Source organism: Mobula hypostoma, chromosome 3 (assembly GCF_963921235.1).
Source record: "Mobula hypostoma chromosome 3, sMobHyp1.1, whole genome shotgun sequence".
In the NCBI taxonomy this organism is placed as follows: domain Eukaryota; kingdom Metazoa; phylum Chordata; class Chondrichthyes; order Myliobatiformes; family Myliobatidae; genus Mobula; species Mobula hypostoma.
In genome coordinates, this window is record NC_086099.1 from 41,635,171 (window position 1) to 41,659,141 (window position 23,971).

General features: G+C 41.5%; 1 protein-coding gene across 1 annotated transcript in view; it reads right to left on the minus strand.

Moving 5' to 3' along the window:
- cspg4ba (chondroitin sulfate proteoglycan 4ba) overlaps positions 1-23,971 on the minus strand; it is a 103,809-nt gene that overhangs the window by 63,902 nt on the left and 15,936 nt on the right. Inside the window, exons 2-5 of the mRNA XM_063042922.1 lie at positions 13,312-13,475; positions 9,662-13,174; positions 3,244-3,717; positions 2,023-2,199 (exon numbers count right to left, since the gene is read on the minus strand). Of these exons, the coding sequence (XP_062898992.1) occupies positions 2,023-2,199; positions 3,244-3,717; positions 9,662-13,174; positions 13,312-13,475 (4,328 nt within the window). The remainder of the gene's footprint in view (positions 1-2,022; positions 2,200-3,243; positions 3,718-9,661; positions 13,175-13,311; positions 13,476-23,971) is intronic.

Here is a 23,971-nt window from a genome sequence, read left to right on the forward strand (position 1 = left end):
AAATAGCCTCATTAGATGACTCCACAAGGATTTCCCCTCCAAGAACTACTATTATGTCCTCCTTTATCAAAAAGGCATCCATTCTTACCTGCTCTTGTCATACCTAAAGCATTGATATTGTAACATTGAGCTGCCAGGCCTGCCCCTCTCTCAACAGCATTTCTGTTATGGCCACAATATCAGTCCCTAGAGGCAATCCATGCCCTCAGTTCATCCCGTTAAGCTACATACATCGAAATAGATGTGGTTCAAAGCAGTGGTACTATCTGCCCTTTTACTATAAACAAAGCTATCCTGATTGCTAGGCCTACCCTCTTTAGCTGCTGTATGTACCCTTGTCCTCTCACTAACTTCACTCTCTCATCCCAGACCCCTGCCAATCTAGCTTAACCCCACCCCACACTAATTAAAGTAATTAGTCAAGAACAAAGAGTAAAATAACTTATTGCCTTGACTTCATGATAGCATCCTTCTTCAGTGTGAGAAAGCCATAGATTCCACCCCAAGTTCACTGCATCAATTTACAACTGCAGTTGCACTGCACTGCCCAAGTAGAGCAGCACTATTATAACAGCAGTCTGCAGCTTGTAATATGCCCAGAATATGAAATTAAAATAAATGCAAGGTTACCAGTGCTCACACTTATAGATAATACTTTTTCTAAGTTCCATTATCCTTTCAAAAATAATTTACTTCTATTCTACTTTTTCAAAATTAAAGGCCTAATCATGCCCTAAAAAATGAGAGATCTGTCATCAGATTATCATCCTCTTGGGTGTACATATTAGAAGGGGGAGGAAGAGAGGGCCACTGGTGGTGTGGCCATGATCTAGGAAATCAACAGCATCATGGCTTAGGCCAAGTGAATGGATCAGAGGTTGGAATGGGACAGTGACCAGGGTAGGAAATGGTCAGGGGGTGAGAGTGATAGTGTTGAGACTGATGAAATATTTCAAATCATGGAAAGCAAGTAAAGTATTTACTTCAGTGGAGTCCTAATGAGTGTGTCAGCATGCAAGCAAACTTATGCTGTGAAATATCCAGCTGAATTTTGGTAATAATACTAAACCTTTGGAAAATAATGATCATCTAATTTCACTCTGGGAAAGGAACATTTTCAATTGGATAGGGATATATAAGCAGTGCAATACAACTGAATTTCTGGGCCAATGAATTTCTATCAGACTGAAAGTTAGGAAATAAACATGTTCCATATCTTTCCAAAGTCAGGAAAAGGGAGAAAAAAAGAAAAGGGAAAAAAAAGAGTAACCTATAATTTTCAGTATTTTCTGTGCTTACTTCCAATAAAATTATCAACAGCTTTTCTTATGTTCTATCACTCCAAGCTCTTTTTTCAGCAACTGACAGACCTGTCTCTGTTTCCATTTTTGGGATATATAACAGTACAGCATAGAAACAGGCCCTTCAGCCCACGAATCTGTGGCAAACTAATTAAGCTAGTGACTCCAAACCCCTTCTGGCTGAATATGACCCATATGCCTCCATTCTCTGTATATTCATGAGCCTATCTAAGAGCATTTTAAACATCTGTATTGAATCTGTCTTCACCACTACCCTGGCTGTGCATTTCAGGCACCTGAATTGTCTGAGTGAAAAACTTGCCCCACACATCTCCCTTGAACTTTCCCCAACTCACATTAAGTATATGCCCTCTACTTGTAGATATTTAGACCCCAGGAAAAAGATACCAGCTGAACATCTATGCTTCTCATAATATTATAAACTTCTATTAGGACCCCTCTCAGCCTCAAGGGAAAACTATTTGTCTATATCGTCTTTTTTGCAAACTGTGCTCAACAAGATTACTTCCACAATCACCCCCATATGATTTAATACCACCGTGCTTTTTGAACCAATGAAGTGCCCGAGTCATCGCTGATTATCACTGCAGTCACTGTGGTCCAAATCAGACAAATATGGCCTCCTTGGTCAAGGAAGATCTTCATTAGTGTTTCGTCCATGTTCACATTTGGTTAACATATCAAACAGCAGTTAACTTACTTTCAATTCTTTTTTAGTAAGGATAATGGGGGGCTCATCATTCACAGATGTAATATTAATAAAAACTGTCCAAAGCAAACTCTGTTTTCTCAGTTGAGTATCATTAACCATTATGGAGAAGTTATCCTGAAGACTCTCGCTGTCATCATGAACATAGTAAATAAATTCTTCCTCAATCTGGAAGGTATAGAAATCAGTTTTACTATCAATTTGTTTTAAGTATATTACATATAATATGAATTTGAATAATCAATAGAAACTTAATTGCTCTAGCTGGATATGAAGCCAGAGTCTTCTTATACATTCAATGGCCAATTATTAGGTACAGGAGTGGAACCCAGTATGATCTTCTGCTGCTGTAGCCCATCCACATCAAGGTTCAGCATGCTGTGCATTCAGGAGATGTTCTTCTGCACATCACTGTTGTAACACGTGGTTATTTGAACTACTGTCCCTTTCTTGTCAGTTTGAACCAGTCTGGCCATTCTCATCTGACCTCTCTCATTAACAAGGTATTTTCACCCACAACTGAACCTCTTGACCATGTCTACCTGTTTTCATACATTGAATTCTTCTTCTTGGGTCCTTAGCTCCCAGTGGAGCATAGGCCATCGATAACCTCCTGCCTCCATTGTCCTCTCTTCAGAGCCAGTTTCTCGAGGATGAACCAAGAGTATCCCCATCATCTACACACAAAATAATCTGCAGATGCTGGGGTCAAAGCAATACTCACAACACGCTGGAGGAACTCAGCAGGTCGGGCAGCATCCGTGGAAAAGATCGGTCGACGTTTCGGGCCGGAACCCTTCATCAGGACTGTAGGGGGAAGGGGCAGATCTCCATCATCTAATTTCGGCCTCAGCACCCCTCCTCTATTGTTCTTTGGAAGTCCCTTTTTCCTCTTTCCTTGGGGGATTCCACTTTAATGCCTGCCTGATGATGTTGTTGGTTGGCTTCCTCAAGGTGTGGCCAATCCGCCTCCATTCAGTTTGCATATTTGTATCCCTATGGATTCCTGGCTGGTGCATTGAATTGCTGCTACATTTGGCTGATTAGATATTTGCATAACAGGATGTACTGGTGTACCTAATAATGTGGCCATTGTGTTTACATTTGGTTAACATAAAATATCTTAAAGTTTTATTATCCTTATATCATTAACATAGAAAACTTTTCATTGACAATTATTAGTACAAAAATACTTCCGTCTTATCACATTACCTGATGTCTCGTAAACGACAAGAGAGGATGTCCAGGAAAATGAGAATTTTCTATATGACCATGGTTTGGCACTTTTATTATTATATATTCAAAATTAAGCTCAGCAAAATGAGGGCTTGCAATTTTTATAAAATCTTCAGTCAGTGCCTTAGATGCACCTTCCTTGATTGTAAAGTTATGCACTTCCACAGGAATCAGCCTTGGAATAACATCAATCAGGACTGGAAGTCCTGCCAATTCCACTATTCCATTCGAAATATCAACAGTGAAACTGTCCTTTGTCTGATTTTCTTTCACTTGTACATATTGGATACTGCCATCATTTACATCTTGTTGTGTAAAATACTGGATAGGCTTATGTTCAGTCCCAACATAATACCCTTCTGTTTCTGTAAAGCTTCGAATGTAGCCATGAGCCGGTGCAATTTTCACTTTGTAAACTATTTCAGATGGCAGATTATCTTTATGAACTACCTGAAAGAGTAATAGACGTGAGATTATTCAATCAACAGCTTATTTACATCTTTATTTAGTTATACATCTCATTCATGAAGTTCCCCCAAAATCTGACCCCAGCTATAAGACTGTCATGTTAACCACTACGCTAATGTGGCTGGGGGGGAGGGGGGGCTGCATTGCTGGTTTATGGGAAAATTAAGGTTAAGTGTTCAAAGCAGAATAGGATACAAATCTCTGGGGCATCTGAAGTGTCATCCAGGTGACAGAGGTCAACCTGTTCCATTCTTATCTTATTCCATCAGAGATTTTTATTCCATTTCAGCCTGTAATATCTGCTCTTCCTGCACCTCTCCCTGAATGCTCACCAGAGCGAAGATGCCACATCAGTATAAATTACTGTTGAGACCATAAGACATGGGAGCAGAATTAGGCCATTCGGCCCATTGAATCTACTCACCATTCCATCATAGCAGATTTATTTTCCTTCTCAACCACATTCTCCTGCCTTCCCCTTGTAACTTTTGATGTCCTTAAAAAACAATCAAGAACTGATGAACTTCTACTTGAAATATACTCAATAATTTGGCCTCCACAGCCATCTGTGGCAATGAATTTTATACCACACTCTGGCTAAAGAAATTCCTCCTTATCTGTTCTAAAAGGGCGTCCTTCTATTCTGAGGCTGTGCCCTCTGGTCCTATGCTTTCCCACCATTGGAAACATCATGTCCACTCTATCTAGGCCCTGCGATAATTGGTAGGTTTCAGTAAGATCCCCCTCATTCTTCTAAACCCCAGCAAGCAGAGTCCCAGAACCATCAAACACTCCTCTTGCATTAATCCTTTCATTCCCGGGATCATTCTCATGAACCTCCTCTGGGCCCTCTCCAATGCCAGCCCATGCTTTCTTTGATACAGGGCCCAAAGGTGTTCACAATACTCAAACATCTAACCAATGCCTTACAAAAGGCTCAGCATTACATCCTTGCCTTTATATCCTAGTCAAAAATGAATGCCTTAATTGTATGCATCTTTCTTACTACTAATTCAACCTGCAGGTCAACCTTTTCGGAATCTTGCACTGGGATTCCCAATTCCCTTTAGGTCATGGGTGTGGGATTCTTCTATGAATACAATGAAACAGCTTGTGGTGCTCTCATGTGGTGTAAATTTCTATGGTTCCAAGGCTATGAACACTATCTCCCTATTTTGCACTATTCATCTTTGAATGAAACTTATAGCAATTTATTTTGTGTCTTGCACTGTACTGCTGCTTTAAAACAATTTCATGAATTATGCCAGTAGTAATAATACCGATTAGTTTTAACACCAAGCACATGCTATTTGGATATTAATGGTTTATATCTTAGCTTACAATTTTGCTACAATTCAGTAAGCTGTGAAATTTTACATTCACAAAACAGCTGCTGCAACAAGACCATAAGAGCATTGTGCACGTGAAACTGTAGGGCTGGTCTGCTATTTACAGGTTCTCCCCAGGTATGGCAGAGCTCCATTCTACCAAACCCTATTTCTAGCTCGCCAGTCGGAAATATGGGCACCAACCAAGCTCCTGGGTGGCAGAAGATGCTTGCAGCCTTACAGCAGGTTGTAAATCCTTCCAAATGGACTCCCAACTGCATATTCACATGTATTGACTATATATAAACCAGGCATTTGGAGCCTTGGAGGTCCAGCACATTGCAGACATTGCCCTTGTACCACCAGATATGTGTTGGCCTTTGTTCTATACAAACCCCTATTTAAAGTGAAAGGCAAAATGATCAAAATCTGCTTTATTCACTGGCCAATGATAACCAAACACATGGCTATACAGGAGGAAAAATACTGCAAGAAAAGGGGGGGAGGGGAATAAAATCACCACAATCAAAGGCTATTCTTACAATGCTACTGACTTGGAAAACCCTTCCTGCAGATGTCACCAGGAATGATGAACATCAGAGTGTAGCTGACAAAATAAGGATTCTATGAAAAGCCAAGGGTCCCACTAATTCCTACAGTCATCTTTAGTCTCTTTCTCCCACCCTCAAAAACACCCAATTATTTCTACTCTATGAATCTCAGTTTGATGGCATATTGTCAGACACCACTATAAATTTGTCAGATCCACCGTTATCTGCTTTGTGCTAAAAAAAATTCTACAAAATTCTTAAATATCTTGAAATAAGTGAGCTGCTATTTTCACAGAAAATCTGTCGACCTCCTGCTATAAAATACACCAAGACACCAGAAAATGGAAATTAATGGCCATTTTTTCAATTTATTCAGCATTTTCACTGTTGAATAATTAGCAAAGGATTTCTAAACCAGTAACTTTGGTGGCTCAGAACATACCATACGGAGGAGTAGTTGGCTTCAATATGGATTATGGTGGAGAATAATTTATTAGCTACTCCATTAAAGCTACACTAACAGCTATATAAACCTAAAATACATATATTTAAGATGCATGTCATAAGCTTAACATAATTTTTTAAAATTTAAAATTCTATTAGAACCCACAATATACCATAATGTAAATATATCAAAACAACTAGAATCACCAACTTAAAACGAAACACATTCATATAAAGGCAAAAAACAGGAATTCTGCAGATGCTGGAAATTCAAGCAACACACATAAAAGTTGCTGGTGAACGCAGCAGGCCAGGCAGCATCTCTAGGAAGAGGTGCAGTCGACATTTCAGGCCGAGACCCTTCGTCAGGACTAAGGAAGGAGTTAGTCCTGATGAAGGGTCTCGGCCTGAAACGTCGACTGCACCTCTTCCTAGAGATGCTGCCTGGCCTGCTGCGTTCACCAGCAACTTTTATGTGTGTTACATTCATATAAAGGTTCAGTGACACCTAGTGGACAAAATTATACTAGACCCTGCAGAAAAAAATAACAAATTTCTTAATGTTCATTAAAAGAGAACAATTGAAAAATTGGACTCATCTGCAACAGAGCTTGACAAGAAACTTGCTCAGTCCTCAGATTGCTGTTAGGAAGCAAATGGCTATTCTTTACTCTGCTCACAGAAGCCACATGGATTCCTATGACTGACATATTAATTGGTAAAAAAAAAATGGGTGTATTAAAATGGATATTAAAATTATAACTTTAATGTTGATTACTGCACATACATTTTTAATATACACACCTACACTTTAGTTTTGAATTAGGTTGAATTCCTGTGCTTCTACATAGTTGTGCTGCACAACTTACAGCATCATTTAATAATGACTACCACATGGAAATAAATGTCAGACCAATACTGAAGGATTTCAACTTGTATTCCATATAACATGCAGGGCCAGGGAATATCTACAGAACATAGAACCCTACATTGCAGCACAAGCACTTCACCCACATTGTTGTGCCAGCCTTTTAACCTACGTTAAGATCAATCTAACCCTTCCCTCCTACATAGCCCTCCATTTCTCTAACATCCATTTGCCCATCTAAGTGTTTTTTAAATGCCCCTAATGTATCTTCCTCTAGCACCAGCCCTGGCAAGGTGTTCTATGCACTCACTACTCTCTGCGCAAAATAAAATTATCTCTAACATTCCCAACCCCACCCCCCCGCCAACACTTTCCTCCAATCACTTGAAAATTATGCATATCTGCCTGGGGGATAAGTCTCTGGCTATCCACTTGATCAAGGACTCTTATTATCTTGTACAGCTCTATCAAGTCACCTCTCAACCTCCTTTGCTCCAAAGAGAAAAGCCCTAGCTCGCTCAACCTACCCTCTTAAGACATCCTCTCTAATCCAGACAGCATCCTGGTGAATCTTAACTGGTTTAGCAAGGAGCAAGTTTTCTACAACATAGCATCACTGCATGTCAAACCGGAATGAACCAAGGACATGGCAGACCAATTGAATAATTACTTTGGTTCTGTCTTCACTAAGGAGGACATAAATAATCTTCCAGAAATAGTAGGGGACAGAGGGTCCAGTGAGATGGAAGAACTGAGCGAAATACATGTTAGTAGGGAAGTGGTGTTAGGTAAATTGAAGGGATTGAAGGCAGATAAATCCCCAGGGCCAGATGGTCTGCATCCTAGAGTGCTTAAGGAAGTAGCCCAAGAAATAGTGGATGCATTGGTGATAATTTTTCAAAACTCGTTAGATTCTGGACTAGTTCCTGAGGATTGGAGGGTGGCTAATGTAACTCCACTTTTTAAAAAAGGAGGGAGAGAGAAACCGGGGAATTATAGACCGGTTAGCCTAACGTCGGTGGTGGGGAAACTGCTGGAGTCAGTTATCAAGGATGTGATAACAGCACATTTGGAAAGCGGTGAAATGATCGGACAAAGTCAGCATGGATTTGTGAAAGGAAAATCATGTCTGACAAATCTCATAGAATTTTTTGAGGATGTAAGTAGTAGAGTGGATAGGGGAGAATCAGTGGATGTGGTATATTTGGATTTTCAAAAGGCTTTTGACAAGGTCCCACACAGGAGATTAGTGTGCAAACTTAAAGCACACGGTATTGGGGGTAAGGTATTGGTGTGGGTGGAGAATTGGTTGGCAGACAGGAAGCAAAGAGTGGGAATAAACGGGACCTTTTCAGAATGGCAGGCAGTGACTAGTGGGGTACCGCAAGGCTCAGTGCTGGGACCCCAGTTGTTTACAATATATATTAATGACTTGGATGAGGGAATTAAATGCAGCATCTCCAAGTTTGAGGATGACACGAAGCTGGGTGGCAGTGTTAGCTGTGAGGAGGATGCTAAGAGGATGCAGGGTGACTTGGATAGGTTGGGTGAGTGGGCAAATTCATGGCAGATGCAACTTAATGCGGATAAATGTGAAGTTATCCACTTTGGTGGCAAAAATAGGAAAACAGATTATTATCTGAATGGTGGCCGATTAGGAAAAGGGGAGGTGCAACGAGACCTGGGTGTCATTATACACCAGTCATTGAAAGTGGGCATGCAGGTACAGCAGACGGTGAAAAAGGCGAATGGTATGCTGGCATTTATAGCGAGAGGATTCGAGTACAGGAGCAGGGAGGTACTACTGCAGTTGTACAAGGCCTTGGTGAGACCACACCTGGAGTATTGTGTGCAGTTTTGGTCCCCTAATCTGAGGAAAGACATCTTTGCCATAGAGGGAGTACAAAGAAGGTTCACCAGATTGATTCCTGGGATGGCAGGACTTTCATATGAAGAAAGACTGGATGAACTGGGCTTGTACTCGTTGGAATTTAGAAGATTGAGGGGGGATCTGATTGAAACGTATAAGATCCTAAAGGGATTGGACAGGCTAGATGCAGGAAGATTGTTCCCGATGTTGGGGAAGTCCAGAACGAGGGGCCACAGTTTGAGGATAGAGGGGAAGCCTTTTAGGACCGAGATTAGGAAAAACTTCTTCACACAGGGAGTGGTGAATCTGTGGAATTCTCTGCCACAGGAAACAGTTGAGGCCAGTTCATTGGCTATATTTAAGAGGGAGTTAGATATGGCCCTTGTGGCTACGGGGGTCGGGGGTATGGAGGGAAGGCTGGGGCGGGGTTCTGAGTTGGATGATCAGCCATGATCATAATAAATGGTGGTGCAGGCTCGAATGGGCCGAATGGCCTACTCCTGCACCTATTTTCTATGTTTCTATGTTTCTATGTAACAAATTAGAAAAAGATTGGTTCTTAGCTATGGTAAGAAGGGTATGAACACGTTGGCCTGTCATCTTTATTCTTTTTCTGTTCTTTGATCTAGACTTTTGCTACTCTATGTTTCCAATTCTCTTAGCACTTAGTTAAACAAACGCGAAGCAACAAGTTTTATGTCTCTTTGTTGACATCTGAAAGACCCTTGGATCAAAATATCAGACTCCAACAGTTCAGTTGCCTACAGTAGTCGTTTTTCAGAGATACTTTGAAAAATGAAATGCAGGAGAGATGATAAATATTAACAACGAAGATAAAAACAAAAACATCCCTCCTCCATCTTACCTGAAGCTTTGTTTTGCTAATCTTCACAGGTTTCCCCTCCTCAACCAACAAACTGTTGTTGTGTACAATTTTTGGAGCATGCTGATGGCTCTCCAGATATATTCGAACATTAATACCTCCATCGAGCAGTACATTTTTGGCTTTTATTGTGAAATTGAACCCATCTACAAGGTTGTTGCTGTTGTCATGTTGATATACCACATGACCCATCTTCAAATCACTCTGTGTGAAAGATTCTGTACGTACACCATTCAAATACAGTGTTCCATGCTTTGGTGACAGAAACACACTATAATTAATTTCACTTTCATCTGTGATGTAAAGATTTGTTCTAACACTGAAATTAGCTGTTGTTACAGACACTCCTTGCCCCTTCTGCATCATAAGTCCCGTATTGTTGGCTATTTGAATGTAAGGATCAGAGGCTCTGACTTCCAGTAATGAAGATGTGTAGTGTTTTCCATCAGTAACAAACAAGACAAATCTGCTACTGTCAGTACCTCGATGCACAAACAGAACACGTTTCTTATCAAGGTCTTCTTGGGAAAACTGGAAAAGTTTTTTGGAGGAGTCATTCACTGAAACTATGTCACCATTTGGAATACCACGCCGGGTGTACAATAGCTGTGCATCATTGAAGTCCGAATCAGGATCATGGTAGCGTAGGTCTTCAGAGGTTATCAGCCGTTGACCATTCCTAACCACATGAAACACTCTGTCTACAAGACGAATGGGCTTTTCATCATTTTTTAGCTGAATGGTTATGGTGAACGTCCCTACAATGGACACAGAATTTGGGTCAGATTCTGAAATGTCTGCAACCTCTCCAGCAGTGGCTACAAATACAAACTCATCACGTGTAGTCTCAGAATTGTCATGCACATACATGAGCCGATGCCCAATAATATCTTCATTAGTAAATGTTGTTATGTTGTCATTACTATCAGTTGAATCAGAGCGATTGATACGCTTCAATTTGCCATATCTGGGACTCTGTACAACAACATACAAGAACATTTTGGTGTCCAAAGTTTCTGCAAATAATTCTGCCTTTGTTATTAGCTCTCCTTCTCCCTCCACTAATGTGAGCCCATTATTTATTAAGTTAATGGAATTAACATCAGCCTTAATAACTAAGTGGAAATTATGCTTCTCAGATACTACTTGCTTGGAATAAAGCTGAAAGCTGAAGAAGTCTTCTTTGTCTTCATGCAGCTTTCCAACTGGTTCATATTCTACCATCTGAGCATTAATATCTTTCTGACTGAAAGAAGAATTCTGTGTTAAGATTTTGTTATTCATCAGAAGTTGTCCTCTTACAGGTACTGTCACTAACTTGTAGTATAACTCACTTTCAGGGATTCTTGGTCCTTTTACAACAGCATAGAGGTTCTCAGAGGTGAGAGCTTGTTTCTTTCCTTTATTGATCTCTAATGGAATATTTTTCAGGAGCTTGAAATGGACCCAGTTCACCGTAATAGGAAAAACCAGCTCTTCATTAGTTTTACTCCCGACATTAACTTTAAATTTGAACATGTCAGTAACATTGCTGGTCTGAAGTTTATGGAAAGTGCCAAAGTATCGTATCCGGCCCCGGTCCACTGATCGCTGAGAAAAAGAACTGATTTGCTTCCATGCTCCACTAGAATGCTGCCGTTGAATTTCACCGTACGTTGGAGATTTAGCAATGTTATAACGTATTTCTACTTCCTGATTAACAGCATTGGTTTCAACTGACAAATTGTAGTTGGTGATTAAAGCAGCATCACTCTGATCCACTATCAGGCCTGTATTATTGACTACTTTATAAACCGCAGGCACTGCCATTATACGTAAAACAACAGTATTGCTCACTCTATCACCATCACTGACACGCAACACAATCCTTGAGGTGCGAACACCTCGGTGAACGTAATAAATGTTTCCTTCTTCCAGATCAGTGTTGGAGAATGTGCTTACTGGAGTACCGCGATTCAGGGCATTTTCCAAAAATCCAGCATTTTCATTAAGATTACCTAAAACAAAGAACTGAAGTTCTGTTGAATTTGTGTCAACATCAATGGCCTTAATCACATTCTCGGTAAGACATTTCTTGGAATTCTCTAGCAAAGTGAATAAATTACCTTCTGGAAGAACAATCTCAGGAGCATCATTAGTTGGAGTAACAGTAATGTTAAAAAGATACTGCTCATCTCCTTTCAAGTATTGTGGGGCCTCCTTACTGTTTGCAAGAATAGAAAATGAGAACTGATCATGGGAATGTTCAGTTCCATCATGAACATAAAATACTTTTTCATTCCAGAGGTTGGACAACGTGAAAGAATTCTGTTCAGGCTCTGAATCAGAGTCCAATTTCAGATTTCCATGTTTCGGCTGCTTTGCTATCTTAAATACTATTTGTGACTGCTTTAGTCCCAGTTCCTTAAGCTCAAGGTTCAACTCTATGTGCTTAGGCTCTAGTGCTTTCTGCCCTCCTTCTGAAACTACTAAATTATTGAGAATCAGGAATTTTTTAGCTCGTGCCTTAGCTGTGGATTTAAGTGTCTCCTGCAGAGAGGAAGCTGTTGGGAGAGCTGCCATTTGAGCTGTTGCACACCCAGCTGAAATATCTTTTGTGGCAAGCACATTTTTTAAGCTTTTTATTTCCGAGTTAGTTTTGACATCTTTTAGACAACCCCTGAAGGATCCTCCTCTTGCTTTTCTTCCTGCAAGGGAATGAAGACCAATCTTCAAGACCTCAGCACGGTTACTTTCATCTGTGCCACCAATAAACATTGGACCCCTCAACTTAATATTTTTGCTACGAGAACTCAGAGTAGTCTTTACAGTTTCATCATCCACAGTGAGATGAAGACGCTTAGATGTAACTTGCAGCTTAATATAATGCCAAATATTGTCATTGACTTGACTTAGGGAAGTGAGATGTGTTGCCTTTCCAGATTTCCCAACAACCACTTGAATCAATCCTTCTGCAATTTCCATTGCAATAAAATCACCTTGTTGACCAGCATGATATAGCAGCAAACCTAACGGCTCAGTAGTGCCTATAGTGCATTCAAACACTGTTTCTTCTTGTGTATCCCATGTAGTAAATACAAGAAAAGATTTTGAACTAAATAAACTGATAGGATCACTATCTTCAGCAAAGAATTCATCACTGCAGCCTGCTGAAACCTCATGAACAGTCTTAAATCCAGAATACGTTCTCAAAGAAGACAAGATATCCTGTTGGTTGAAGATCACCTCATCAATGCATCCCCGGAAGTTATTTGCAACTCCTTTCATGTAAGGTTTGTCAAATTCACCGGTACCTCCTACAAAAATGCCATGTTGAATGTTAAGTTCACGAAGTTGACCTGGCACAGTTACACTGGTTCTGTAGTGGTTGTCAACTGTCAGGGTCACTTCATCTGCTTTGTGGTGTAGCTCCAACGTGTGCAGTGCCAAATCATTCAGCTCCACTCCTCTTTCAGAGTAAAGAATATTTTCACCAGAACCAAGCTCCAATTTCACCTAAGAACAACAAAAACAGTATTAGAGCAAAAGAGGGAAGAGAACCTTTTCACCAGAACCAAGCTCCAAATTCTGCTAATCACAGCAGAAACAGTATTATAGCAAACACAACCCCATTTTCTCCCCCACCAGCTTACCTGTACACAACCAGCTTGGAGTTCCACCAACCAGTAATCTGTTTCTCCTGCCACCAGGACAAGTAGTCCATTTGATCTTGAGGTTTGAAATCGTAAACTTAATGATGACTTGCTAGAAGCCTCTGCTATTTTGAGATGCACATAGCTCTCTCCAAAAAAAGATGCTGAAATGAAAGAAAAACATCCTGTGAATCATTAAGTGTGAAAGGGTTTATTTGAGGTAAAATTTTGAGCACCAGCAGTACAACTAACCATAATAAAAATCGGTTTTACTAAAAAAAATGTTGCCATTTGCATAGGAGAGGCCCCAACTTTGGTGGCAGTGCTTGGCAGGCTGTCACTCCCTACTACTGCAATGCTCAGCATCACCTATTCAGGTCATTAATGGGCTTTGCCACTTCTTAACTAGAGGGCATATTTGAGGTACAAGGAAATGCTCTATGGACTTAAGACAGTAACTGTTATTATCTCAAAGTTGATAGCTTCCCATCTAACAACAGCCAGCTTCTCACCAAACCTCCCTCAAGGGGAATAAACGCTGACCTTTCAAGCACTGCTGAAACTGGCAAGTCATAAGCAATTGATCCAAAATGACATTCAGAAGAAATCTGCAGTCATCACATGAATAAAATCTACATTAATTGTGGCCAATTAATTCTAAAGAAGTAATTAACTTTCCCACTCCATACATTAGAGAAATACATATTCTCATATTTTTGTTTAACCCTTTCCACATTCCAGTTACAGGGCTGAGATCCAATGAGATAGATTTGATCCATTTTACCAGTTAAGCAATGATCAAGTGTGCACATACTAAATAAATACTTACAGCAATTTTAAAAAATGTTAACAAATATTTGCCAGACATTTAAGAAAAACTACACAGAAATTTAACTTTTCATCATTTTAACCAGGCCAGCTTGAAGAGTCTCTATTAATCATTACAAACAAATCACTTGTAGCACCAAAGGAACCAACACACTGGACCACTGTTAAACCACCCAGAGTGCTCACTATACTGTCCCACACCCACACTTTGGAAAGTCTGATCACCTGGCTGTACTTCTACTCCCTGAGTATAGGCAGAGACTGAAGACTGCAGCATCAGTAGTGAGGACCAAGAAATTATGGACAAGGGAAGTGCAGGAGTACTTACAGAGTTGCTTTGAATCAGTGGACTGGACAGTATTCCGGGATTCTTCTTCAAATTTGAATGAGTACACCACAGTTGACACAGAATTCATTAAAACCTGTGCAAATGAGTGCGTGCCTACACAAATCCCAAATCAAAAGCCGTAGATGAACCAGGAGAGCTGTAGTCTGCTGAGGGCTAGATTTGTGGCATTTAAGTCTGGCGACCCAGGTCTTTACAAGAGAACCAGGTATGACATGCAGAGGGCTACACACATTATAGGCATCCGTCAGTCTCACGAGACCATGGATTTGCGCCTTGGAAGGTTTCCAGGGCGCAGGCCTGGGCAAGGTTGTATGGAAGACCGGCAGTTGCCCATGCTGCAAGTCTCCCCTCTCCACGCCACTGATGTTGTCCAAGGGAAGGGCATTAGGACCCATACAGCTTGGCACCAGTGTCGTTGCAGAGCAATGTGTGGTTAAGTGCCTTGCTCAAGGACACAACACGCTGCCTCAGCTGAGGCTCGAACTAGCAACCTTCAGATCACTAGACCAACGCCTTAGCCACTTGGCCACACGCCACACAGGGCTAGTTCAAGAGTTAAGGAACAATTCTGAACAAAGGTTGGGGGCGACACTGTATGCACACCAACTCCAGCAGGGTTGGCGAGACATTACTTTCTACAAAGCAAAACCCAATAGCACAAATGGCAGGGAAGCTTCACTCCCAGATGAGCTCATTGCCTCTTATGCTCACCTTGAAAGGGAGAATAATACTACAGCTATGAGGATCCCTGCAGCACCCGGTCACCCTGTGATCTCTGTCTTGGAAGCCAACATCAGGCTGTCTTTCAGGAGGGTGAACCTTTGCAAGGTGGCAAGCCCCAATGGAGTACCTGGTAAGGCTCTGAAAACCTGTGTCAACCAACTGGCAGGGTGGTTCAAAGACATTTTCAATCTCTCATTACTACAGTCAGAGGTTCCCACCTGCTTCAAAAGGACAACAATTATACCAGTGCCCAAGAAGAAGAGTACGAGCTGCCTTAATTACTATTGTCCATTAGCACTCACATCTACGGTGATTAAGTGCCTTGAGAGATTGGTCAGGGCTAGAATCAACTCCTGCCTCAACAAGTACCTGCACCCACTGCAACTTGCCTATCACCACAATAGATCTACGGTAGATGCGATCTCATTGACTCTCCACGTGGCCTTGTATCATATACATATGTCAAGTTGCTGTTTATTAACTAGAGCTCAGCATTTAATACCCAATCCTACAGTCATGATTGAAAAGCTACAGAACCTGGGCCTCTGTACCTCCCTCTGCAACTGGATCCTCAACTGCCTAACCAGAAGACCATAATCTATGCAGACAGGAAATAACATCTCCACCTAGCTGAGAGACATGTGCTTAGCCCACTGCTCTACTCTCTCTACACCAATGACTATGTGGCTAGACACAGCTCATATGCCATCTATAAATTTGCTGATGATACAACCATTGTTGGCAGAATCTCAGATGGATTTGAGAGGGCATACAGGAGCAAGATATACCAGCTAGTCAAATGGTGTAGCAGCAACAACATTGCACTCAACTTCAGTAAGACCAAAGAACGGATTGTGGACTTCAGAAAGGGCAAAATGAGGGAACAAACACCAGTCCTCAGAGGGATCAGAAGTGGAGAGAGTGAGCAATTTCAAGTTCCTGGCTGTTACTATTTCAGAGGACTTAACCTGGTCCCAACATATTGGTGCAGATACAAGAAAGGCAAGACAGTAGCTATATTTCATAAGGAGTTTGAGGAGATTTGGTATGCCATCTAAAACACTAGCAAAGACTACTGTACAGGATCAAAGTAAGTTGCAGAGAGTATAAAATTAGTCAGGTCCATCATGGGCACTAACCTCCTCTTCAAGAAGCAATGCCTCAAAAAGGTGACGTCCAATAGTAAAGACCCCCACCACCCAGAACATGCCCTATTCTCATTTATATCATCAGGTAGGAGGTACAGGAGCCTGAAGGCACACACACTCAATGATTCAGGAACAGCTTCTTCCCCTCTGCCATCTGATTTCTGAATGGACACTGAACCCATGAACACTACCTCACTAATTTTTCTGTGATTTCTGTTTTTGAATTACCTAATTTTAAATTTATATATCTATATCCATATCACACACACAGACAGTAATTCAGTCTTTAAAAAAAATATTATCATGTATTTCATTATACTGCTGCCACGAAGTTAACAAATTTCACGACATACATACACACACGCACACACGTGCACACACACATATATCAAATGAAGAAGTTCTCAGAAGAGCCCAAGCAGTTAGATCATTCATACCAACAATAAGAGAAAGACAACTCAGATTCCTAGGACACATCATGTGGAAAGATGAACTAGAAAAACACATACTCCCTGGAAAGATAGAGGGGAGCAAACCTAGAGGAAGACCTTGGCTTATGTACATCAAAAGCCTAGCCGGGTGGCTACACAGAGGAAATGGAAGTCATCCAAAGTACGAGGGATAGGTCTATATGGAAAATCATGGTCACCAACGTCCGCATCGGATATGGTATCTAGACAGACAAGTGCCGGTGATATTAAACCTGATTCTGTGTTTAGCAGCATTCATCTTCCCACTAATCCTGATCAGATTTCCAGTACCTGTTGCTGAAAAGCATCCTGATAGCATGATGCTATCTCCACCATACTTTACAGTAGGGATGGCTGATGCGCAGTATTAGAATTACGCAACACATACTACTTAGTGTTGAAGGCAAAAAAATTCCACTTTAGTCTCATCCAATCACAAGGCCTTCTTCCACATCTTCGCAATGACCTTCTAAGTGAAGCTTTGCTAAGTCTTGATGGGGAAAGATATGCTTTTTTCCCCCAGGGCTTCTTCTGTGCCATCCATAAATACCCTTTTTGTGCAAGGCCTTGGAGATTGTGGAACCATGAACTTCTTTTCCAACTGCAGCCACTGACATCTGCAGCTTACCCAGAGTGATTGTTAGTGTCACAGTAGCCTCTTTTACAAGTGCCATTCTTCTCTGGTGACATGACTAAGTTTAGAGGGGCAGTCTGACCTAGGCAGTGTGGCTGTTGTTTCATTTTTTTCCCATTTTTTCATGATGGACTGTACTGAGCTCTTGGGTATGTGCAGTGTCTTTAAGATGCTCTTGTAGCCTTCCATAGATTTGTGTTTCTCTATTATCATTTCCCAGACATGTTTTGAATGTTCTTTTGTCTTTGTTTTGGTTTAGTCTGTTGAAAATCTACTATATTGTTGGACCTTACAGAAAGAGGGAGTACTTATTCTTATGAATTCATTGAAAACAGGTGATCCTCCAAGTTTTACATCAACAAATTGGGTGAGTTGGTAAGATATTGCACCTGAGGAAAGTTAACATAGTAATTACAAAGGAGATGAATACTTTTTCAGCCTCACTTGTTTGGTTTCTAATTTCCAGTAAATTGTTGACAGATTTTAGAATTTTTCGTTGGATTTGACATGATGCACAATGTTTTCTAGATCAACTCAAAAAAAAATCCTACTTCAATGTATTTCAAATTTAGACAATGAGACTAAAATGTGAAAATAGTTGTCGGGGTTGAATACTTTTTCAAGACGTTGTATTATATTTTTAAAATTGATACTCATAGCAAAATACACCATCTAATAAGGAAGAAGCTCTACGGTCTTGGCCCAGCAGTGAAGGGAATGCTATATGGAAATAACTGTACATCGGGATTGCATTTTTCCCCCATAGTCTCAAGATCTTGTCTTTCTGCATAATAGACCATGGGAAATGCAGAAGTGATACAGATTCTATCCACAGTACAAGCTCTGGAGGCACTGGATGCTGTTCTAGTGGATTGTTTCACCTGGTGTTCAGGAAACTTCACTGTGCTTTGCTGCAGCTTTACATCTAGGCAAATAGCTGGGGAGAGGCTTTGGGAGCCATGAAACACTGCAGAGGGTCCTACCATGACCTGCTCCTTTTATGTGCAGGCTCAATTGGGTTTCTCCTCAATAGCGACTCTCAAAACATTGATGCTGGGAGATTCAACGTTAATGTCACTGATTGGTCAGGAACGGTGGTTAAGGCTTTCATATTGGAGGTGTTGGTCAAATGCTGTCCATTTTGTCCGCTAAGGGAGTTTTCTGCCATCATCCTGGTAGCAGTGTACATTCCACTTCAGACCAACGTCAGGCCGGCAGGCACTGGAGGGGCTGAGCTTTGTAATGAACAGGTATGAAAGTGCACTCACTAATGCCTTCCCCATCATTGCAGGAGATTTCAACCAGGCCATCTTGAAGTCTCTGAACAACAACCCACCAACATATCACCAGTGGAACAAAAGGAGCCAACACACTTGACCACTGTTATACCAATATCAAGAACACTTATCGTGCCATCCCAAACCCACACTTTGGGAAGTCCGATCACTTAGCTGTACGTCCTCTCCCAGGGTATCAGCAGCGACTAAAGACCGCAGCACCAATGGTGAGGGCCAAGAAGCTATGGTCAAGAGGGGCAGAGGAGTGTTTACAGGACTGCTTTGAGTCAATGGACTGGACAATATTCAGAGATTAATCTTCCAGTCTGAATCAATACGCCACAGTTGTCACCCACTTCATCAAGACCCGGGTGGATGAATGTATGCCTTCAAGACTAGACATATCCAAACCAAGAGCTGTGGATGATCTACAAGATTTGTAGTCTGTTGAGGACTAGATCTGTGGCATTTAAGACAAGTGAAGTGGAACTATACTAGTCGTCCGGGTATGACCTAAGGAAGACTATTTTAAAAGCAAAAAAAAAATTCCAATTAAGATTAGAGATGGAATTGGACACACGTCAACTCTGGCAGGGCTTGCAGGACATTACTTCCCACAAAGTGAAACCTAAGGTTATGAATGGCTGCGATGCTTCACTCCCAGGTGATTTCAGTGCCTTTTATGCACACTTTGAAATGGAGAATAAAACTATACTAGTGCAAAACACTACACATCCGGTGACCCTATGATCTCTGTCTCAGAGGCTGCCATCAGAACAGCTTTCATAGTCATACTTTATTGATCCCAGGGGAAATTGGTTTTCATTACAGCTGCACCATAAATAATAAATAGTAACAGAACCATAAATAGTTAAATGGTAATATGTAAATTTTGCCAGTAAATTATGAAATAAGTCCAGGACCAGCCTATTGGCTCAGGGTGTCTGACCCTCCAAGGGAGGAGTTGTAAAGTTTGATGGCCACAGGCAGGAATGACTTCCTATGACGCTCTGTGTTGCATCTCGGTGGAATGAGTCTCTGGCTGAATGTACTCCTGTGCCCACCCAGTACATTATGTAGTGGATGGGAGACATTGTCCAAGATGGCATGCAACTTAGACAGCATCCTCTTTTCAGACACCACCGTCAGAGAGTCCAGTTCCATCCCCACAACATCACTGGCCTTACGAATAAGTTTGTTGATTCTGTTGGTGTCTGCTACCCTCAGCCTGCTGCCCCAGCACACAACAGCAAACATGATAGCACTGCCCACCACAGACTTGTAGAACATCCTCAGCATTGTCCGGCAGATGTCAAAGGACCTCAGTCTCCTCAGGAAATAGAGACGGCTCTGACCCTTCTTGTAGACAGCCTCAGTGTCTTTCAAGGAGGTGAACCTTCACAAGCTGTCAGGCCCTGATAGTATAACTGGTAGGGCACAGAAAACCTGCGCCAACCAACTGGCAGGAGTGTTCAAGGACATCTTCAATCTCTCACTACTGCAGATGGAGGTTCCCACTTGCTTTAAAAGGGAAGCAATCATACCAGTGCCTAAGAGCAGCAGGATGAGTTGTCTCAACAACTATTGTCCAGTGGTACTCACATCCCAAACATGAGAAATCCACATCTACTATGATGAAGTGCTTTGAGAGGTCGGTCGTGGCCAGAATCAACTCGTGCCTACGTAAGGACCTGGACCCACTGCAATTTGCCTATCACTATAATAGGTCTACAGCAGAAGCAATCCAACTGACTCTCTACTCATACATGGATAACTTAGACAATAGTAACACCTACATCAGGCTGCAGTTCTGATCAAGAAGCTCCAACACCTAGGCCTCTGTATGTCCCTCTGAAACTGTATCTTTAACTTCCTCACCAGGAAACCAAGGTCTGTCTCAATTGAAATTAACGCCTCCTCCTCACGGACAATCTACACTGGCACACCTGAAGGATGCCTGCTTAGTCCACTGCTCTACACTCATGATTGTGTGGCCAGGCACAGCTCCAAACGCCATCTATAAATTTGCCAATGACACAACTACTATTGGCAGAATTTCAGAAGATAGTGATGAGGAGGTATACAGGAGTGACATTGATCTGCTAGTTGAGTGGTGTCCCAGCAACAACCTTGCACTCAGTATCAGTAAGACCAAGGAATTGATTGTGGACTTCAGGAAGGGGAAGTTGGGGTAATACACACCCGTCCTCATCAAGGGATTAGCAGTGGAAAAGGTGAACAGTTTCAAGTTCCTGAATGTCAACATCTCTGAAGATCTATGCTGGCCCAACTGCAATCACAAAGGAACCATTAGAACAGCTTTACTTCATTAGGAATTTGGGGAGAATTGGTATGTCACCAAAGACACTCGTAAGTTTCAATGGATGTACCGTGGAGAGCATTCTAACTGGTTGCATCACCATCTGGTACGGACGGGCCACTGCACAGGATCTGAAAAAGTTGCAGAAAGTTGCAAACTCAGCCAGCCCCATCATGGGCACTAGCCTCCCCAACATCCAAGACCTATTCAAAAGATAATGCCTCAAAAAAGCAGCATCCATCATTAAAGACCCCTGTCACCCAGGACATGCTCTTGTCTCATTGCTAACATCAGGGAGGGGCTACAGGAGCCTAAAGACACTTAATCAACCTTCCAAGAGCAGCTGCTTCCCCCTTGCCAACAGATTTCCGAATGGACATTGAACCCATGAACAGTACATGAGCATTGCCCCCTACTCATTTTGAACTACTTATTTAATTTTATATATTCTTATATCGTTTTTATGTATTACAATGAACTGCTGCCACAAAACAACCAATTAACAACATTAAACCTGATTCTGACACAAATTACTAAGAGAATCAGGTTTATTAACACTAACTTAGATGACATCAAGCTGTGTAAGGATGACATTTACTATAAATTACAAAATAAAAGTGTGTTAAAAAGGAATAATGAGGTAGTGTTCACGGATTATTCAGAAATCTGATGACAGAGGGGAGCAAGCTATTTCTGAATGGTTGAGTGAGAGACTCCAGACTCCTGTACTTCATCCTCAATGGTAATAACAAGAAAAAGGCACATCCTGGAAGATTAGATTTCTTAGTGATCGATGCCATCTTCCTGACACACCGCCCATCGAAGATGCACTCGACGGTGGGGAAGGGTGTGCCAGTGATGTAGCTGGCTGATTCTACAAAGCTCTGCGGCCTCCTTCAATCCTGTGCATAGGAAGCTCTACACTGGGTTGAGATACAACCAGGCAGAATGTTCTCCACAGTACATCTTTAGGAATTTAGGAACACGGCAAATTTCCTCACAACCCTAGTGAGGTAAAGTCATTGCCATGCCTTCTTCATAACTGTATCAATGTGCTTATTATTTACCAGCCAAAGTTTGAAAAATATCTTCCCCTAAGTACAGTTTATCAACTAAAAATACTGCATGGTGAGTTATAATTACAGTATTCTTACTTGATGAAAGAATAAGGAAATTAAAATAAATTTCGTTTGATATAAGAAACAGACAGCAAATTAAAAGCTCTGATAATCGACTGGAGACTGTCACAACAGGATTTTGTTTTTGTTGCAACAGCAAGAATATTGAGAAACTATAGATCAAAAAGGTAAGTTACTCCTACAGTATGTTTTAATGATACATGTGGGAGCTATCTTGAGACAAAACATATACCAAACGCCTCTATCTCACTCCATCAATATCTACCACACCCATTCCCCCCAACCCACCCTTCACATCACCTTACTATGAAACCAGTGGATGTACTGAGCATAAGCCTGAGCCTTAAACATACACCTTAGGCGAAGCAATCACTTACTTCTACTACTTCCAGATTTAACGCTGCACACAATCTATTCTCCTTATCGAATCAGTTTGGGTGAGAGCCTTGAAGAACACTTCCATTTAAACTAAAAATAAAAACAAGCTTCCAGAAGCTCGTCTCCAGTGCCCTATACCAGGGGTTCCCAACCTTTCCTGCATCGTGGACCGGTTTAATATTGACAATATTCTTGTGGACCGGCCGACTGGGGCGCGGGGGCGGGGTGGTGGGGTGTTAATCATGACTGGAATATAGGTGATAAGTCAACTATAAGTCACTTAAAAGTGGCTAATAAACTCAATTTTGTTTCTAAAGGGATTTATCTAACGAATTTAACATTAAACACACAGTGCATATTTCCCCCGTATGAACATAAAATCATTGCAACGCACCAATATCACTGAATCACTGGGAGCCCTGGGCTTGTTTTCCTGCAACAAGATGGTCCCATCGAGGGGTGATGGGAGACAGCGATACTCCAACGTGGTTCCTTATGTCCAGTCTATTCCGCGATTTTCGTTGCATTCATTGCAGAAAACTCTGCTTCACAGAGATATGATGTTGGAAATGGAAGCAACGTTTTCAGTGCTTTCGTGGCTTTCTCAGGATATTCAGCCTTGACTTTGATCCAGAATGCTGGCAGAGATGTTATGTCAAACATACTTTTCAGCCCACCGTCATTTGCAAGCTCAAGGAGTTGAATCTTTTTCCCGTGCTGACATGGATGATTCACCGGGGACATTCACAAATGGGTCACAGACCCATTCCTTTGCACGTCTTAGGCCATGAGCGTCTTGGGCCACTGATGACCTTGCGTGCGTTAAAGTTTAACAGTGGGCATGACAGGGAATGAGGAAAGGTGCAGCTGACTCATATTGTTTCATATCGCCAAATCATATCGTTTCCTCGTGGCCCAGTAGCACATGCTTTGCGGCCCAGTACTGGTCCAAAGCCCAGTGGTTGGGGACCACTGACCTATACAACTTCAACAACACTCAAAATAACTTGGTAAAACAGCATGAGGCTGACTGGCAACATATCAGCTTTAAAATCATAAAACTGAGCTCAACAGTTACACATGATTATCATTATGATACTGAAAGGCCTGGATAGTGTGGATGTGAAGAGGATAATTCCATTACTAGCACAGACTAGGAGACAAGGGCCCAGATTCAGAACAAAGAAATATCCTTTTAAAGCCAAGATGAGGAGGAATTTATTCAGCAAGAGGGTGATGAATCCATAGAATTCTTTGCTACAGAGGGATGTGCAGGTAGGTCATTGGGTATATTTAGGACAGGGATTGGTAAAGGGGCAAGGGTTCTACGGAGAAATCAGGTGAATGGGATTTTTTTTTAAAGATCAGCCATGACTGAATGACAGAGCAGACTC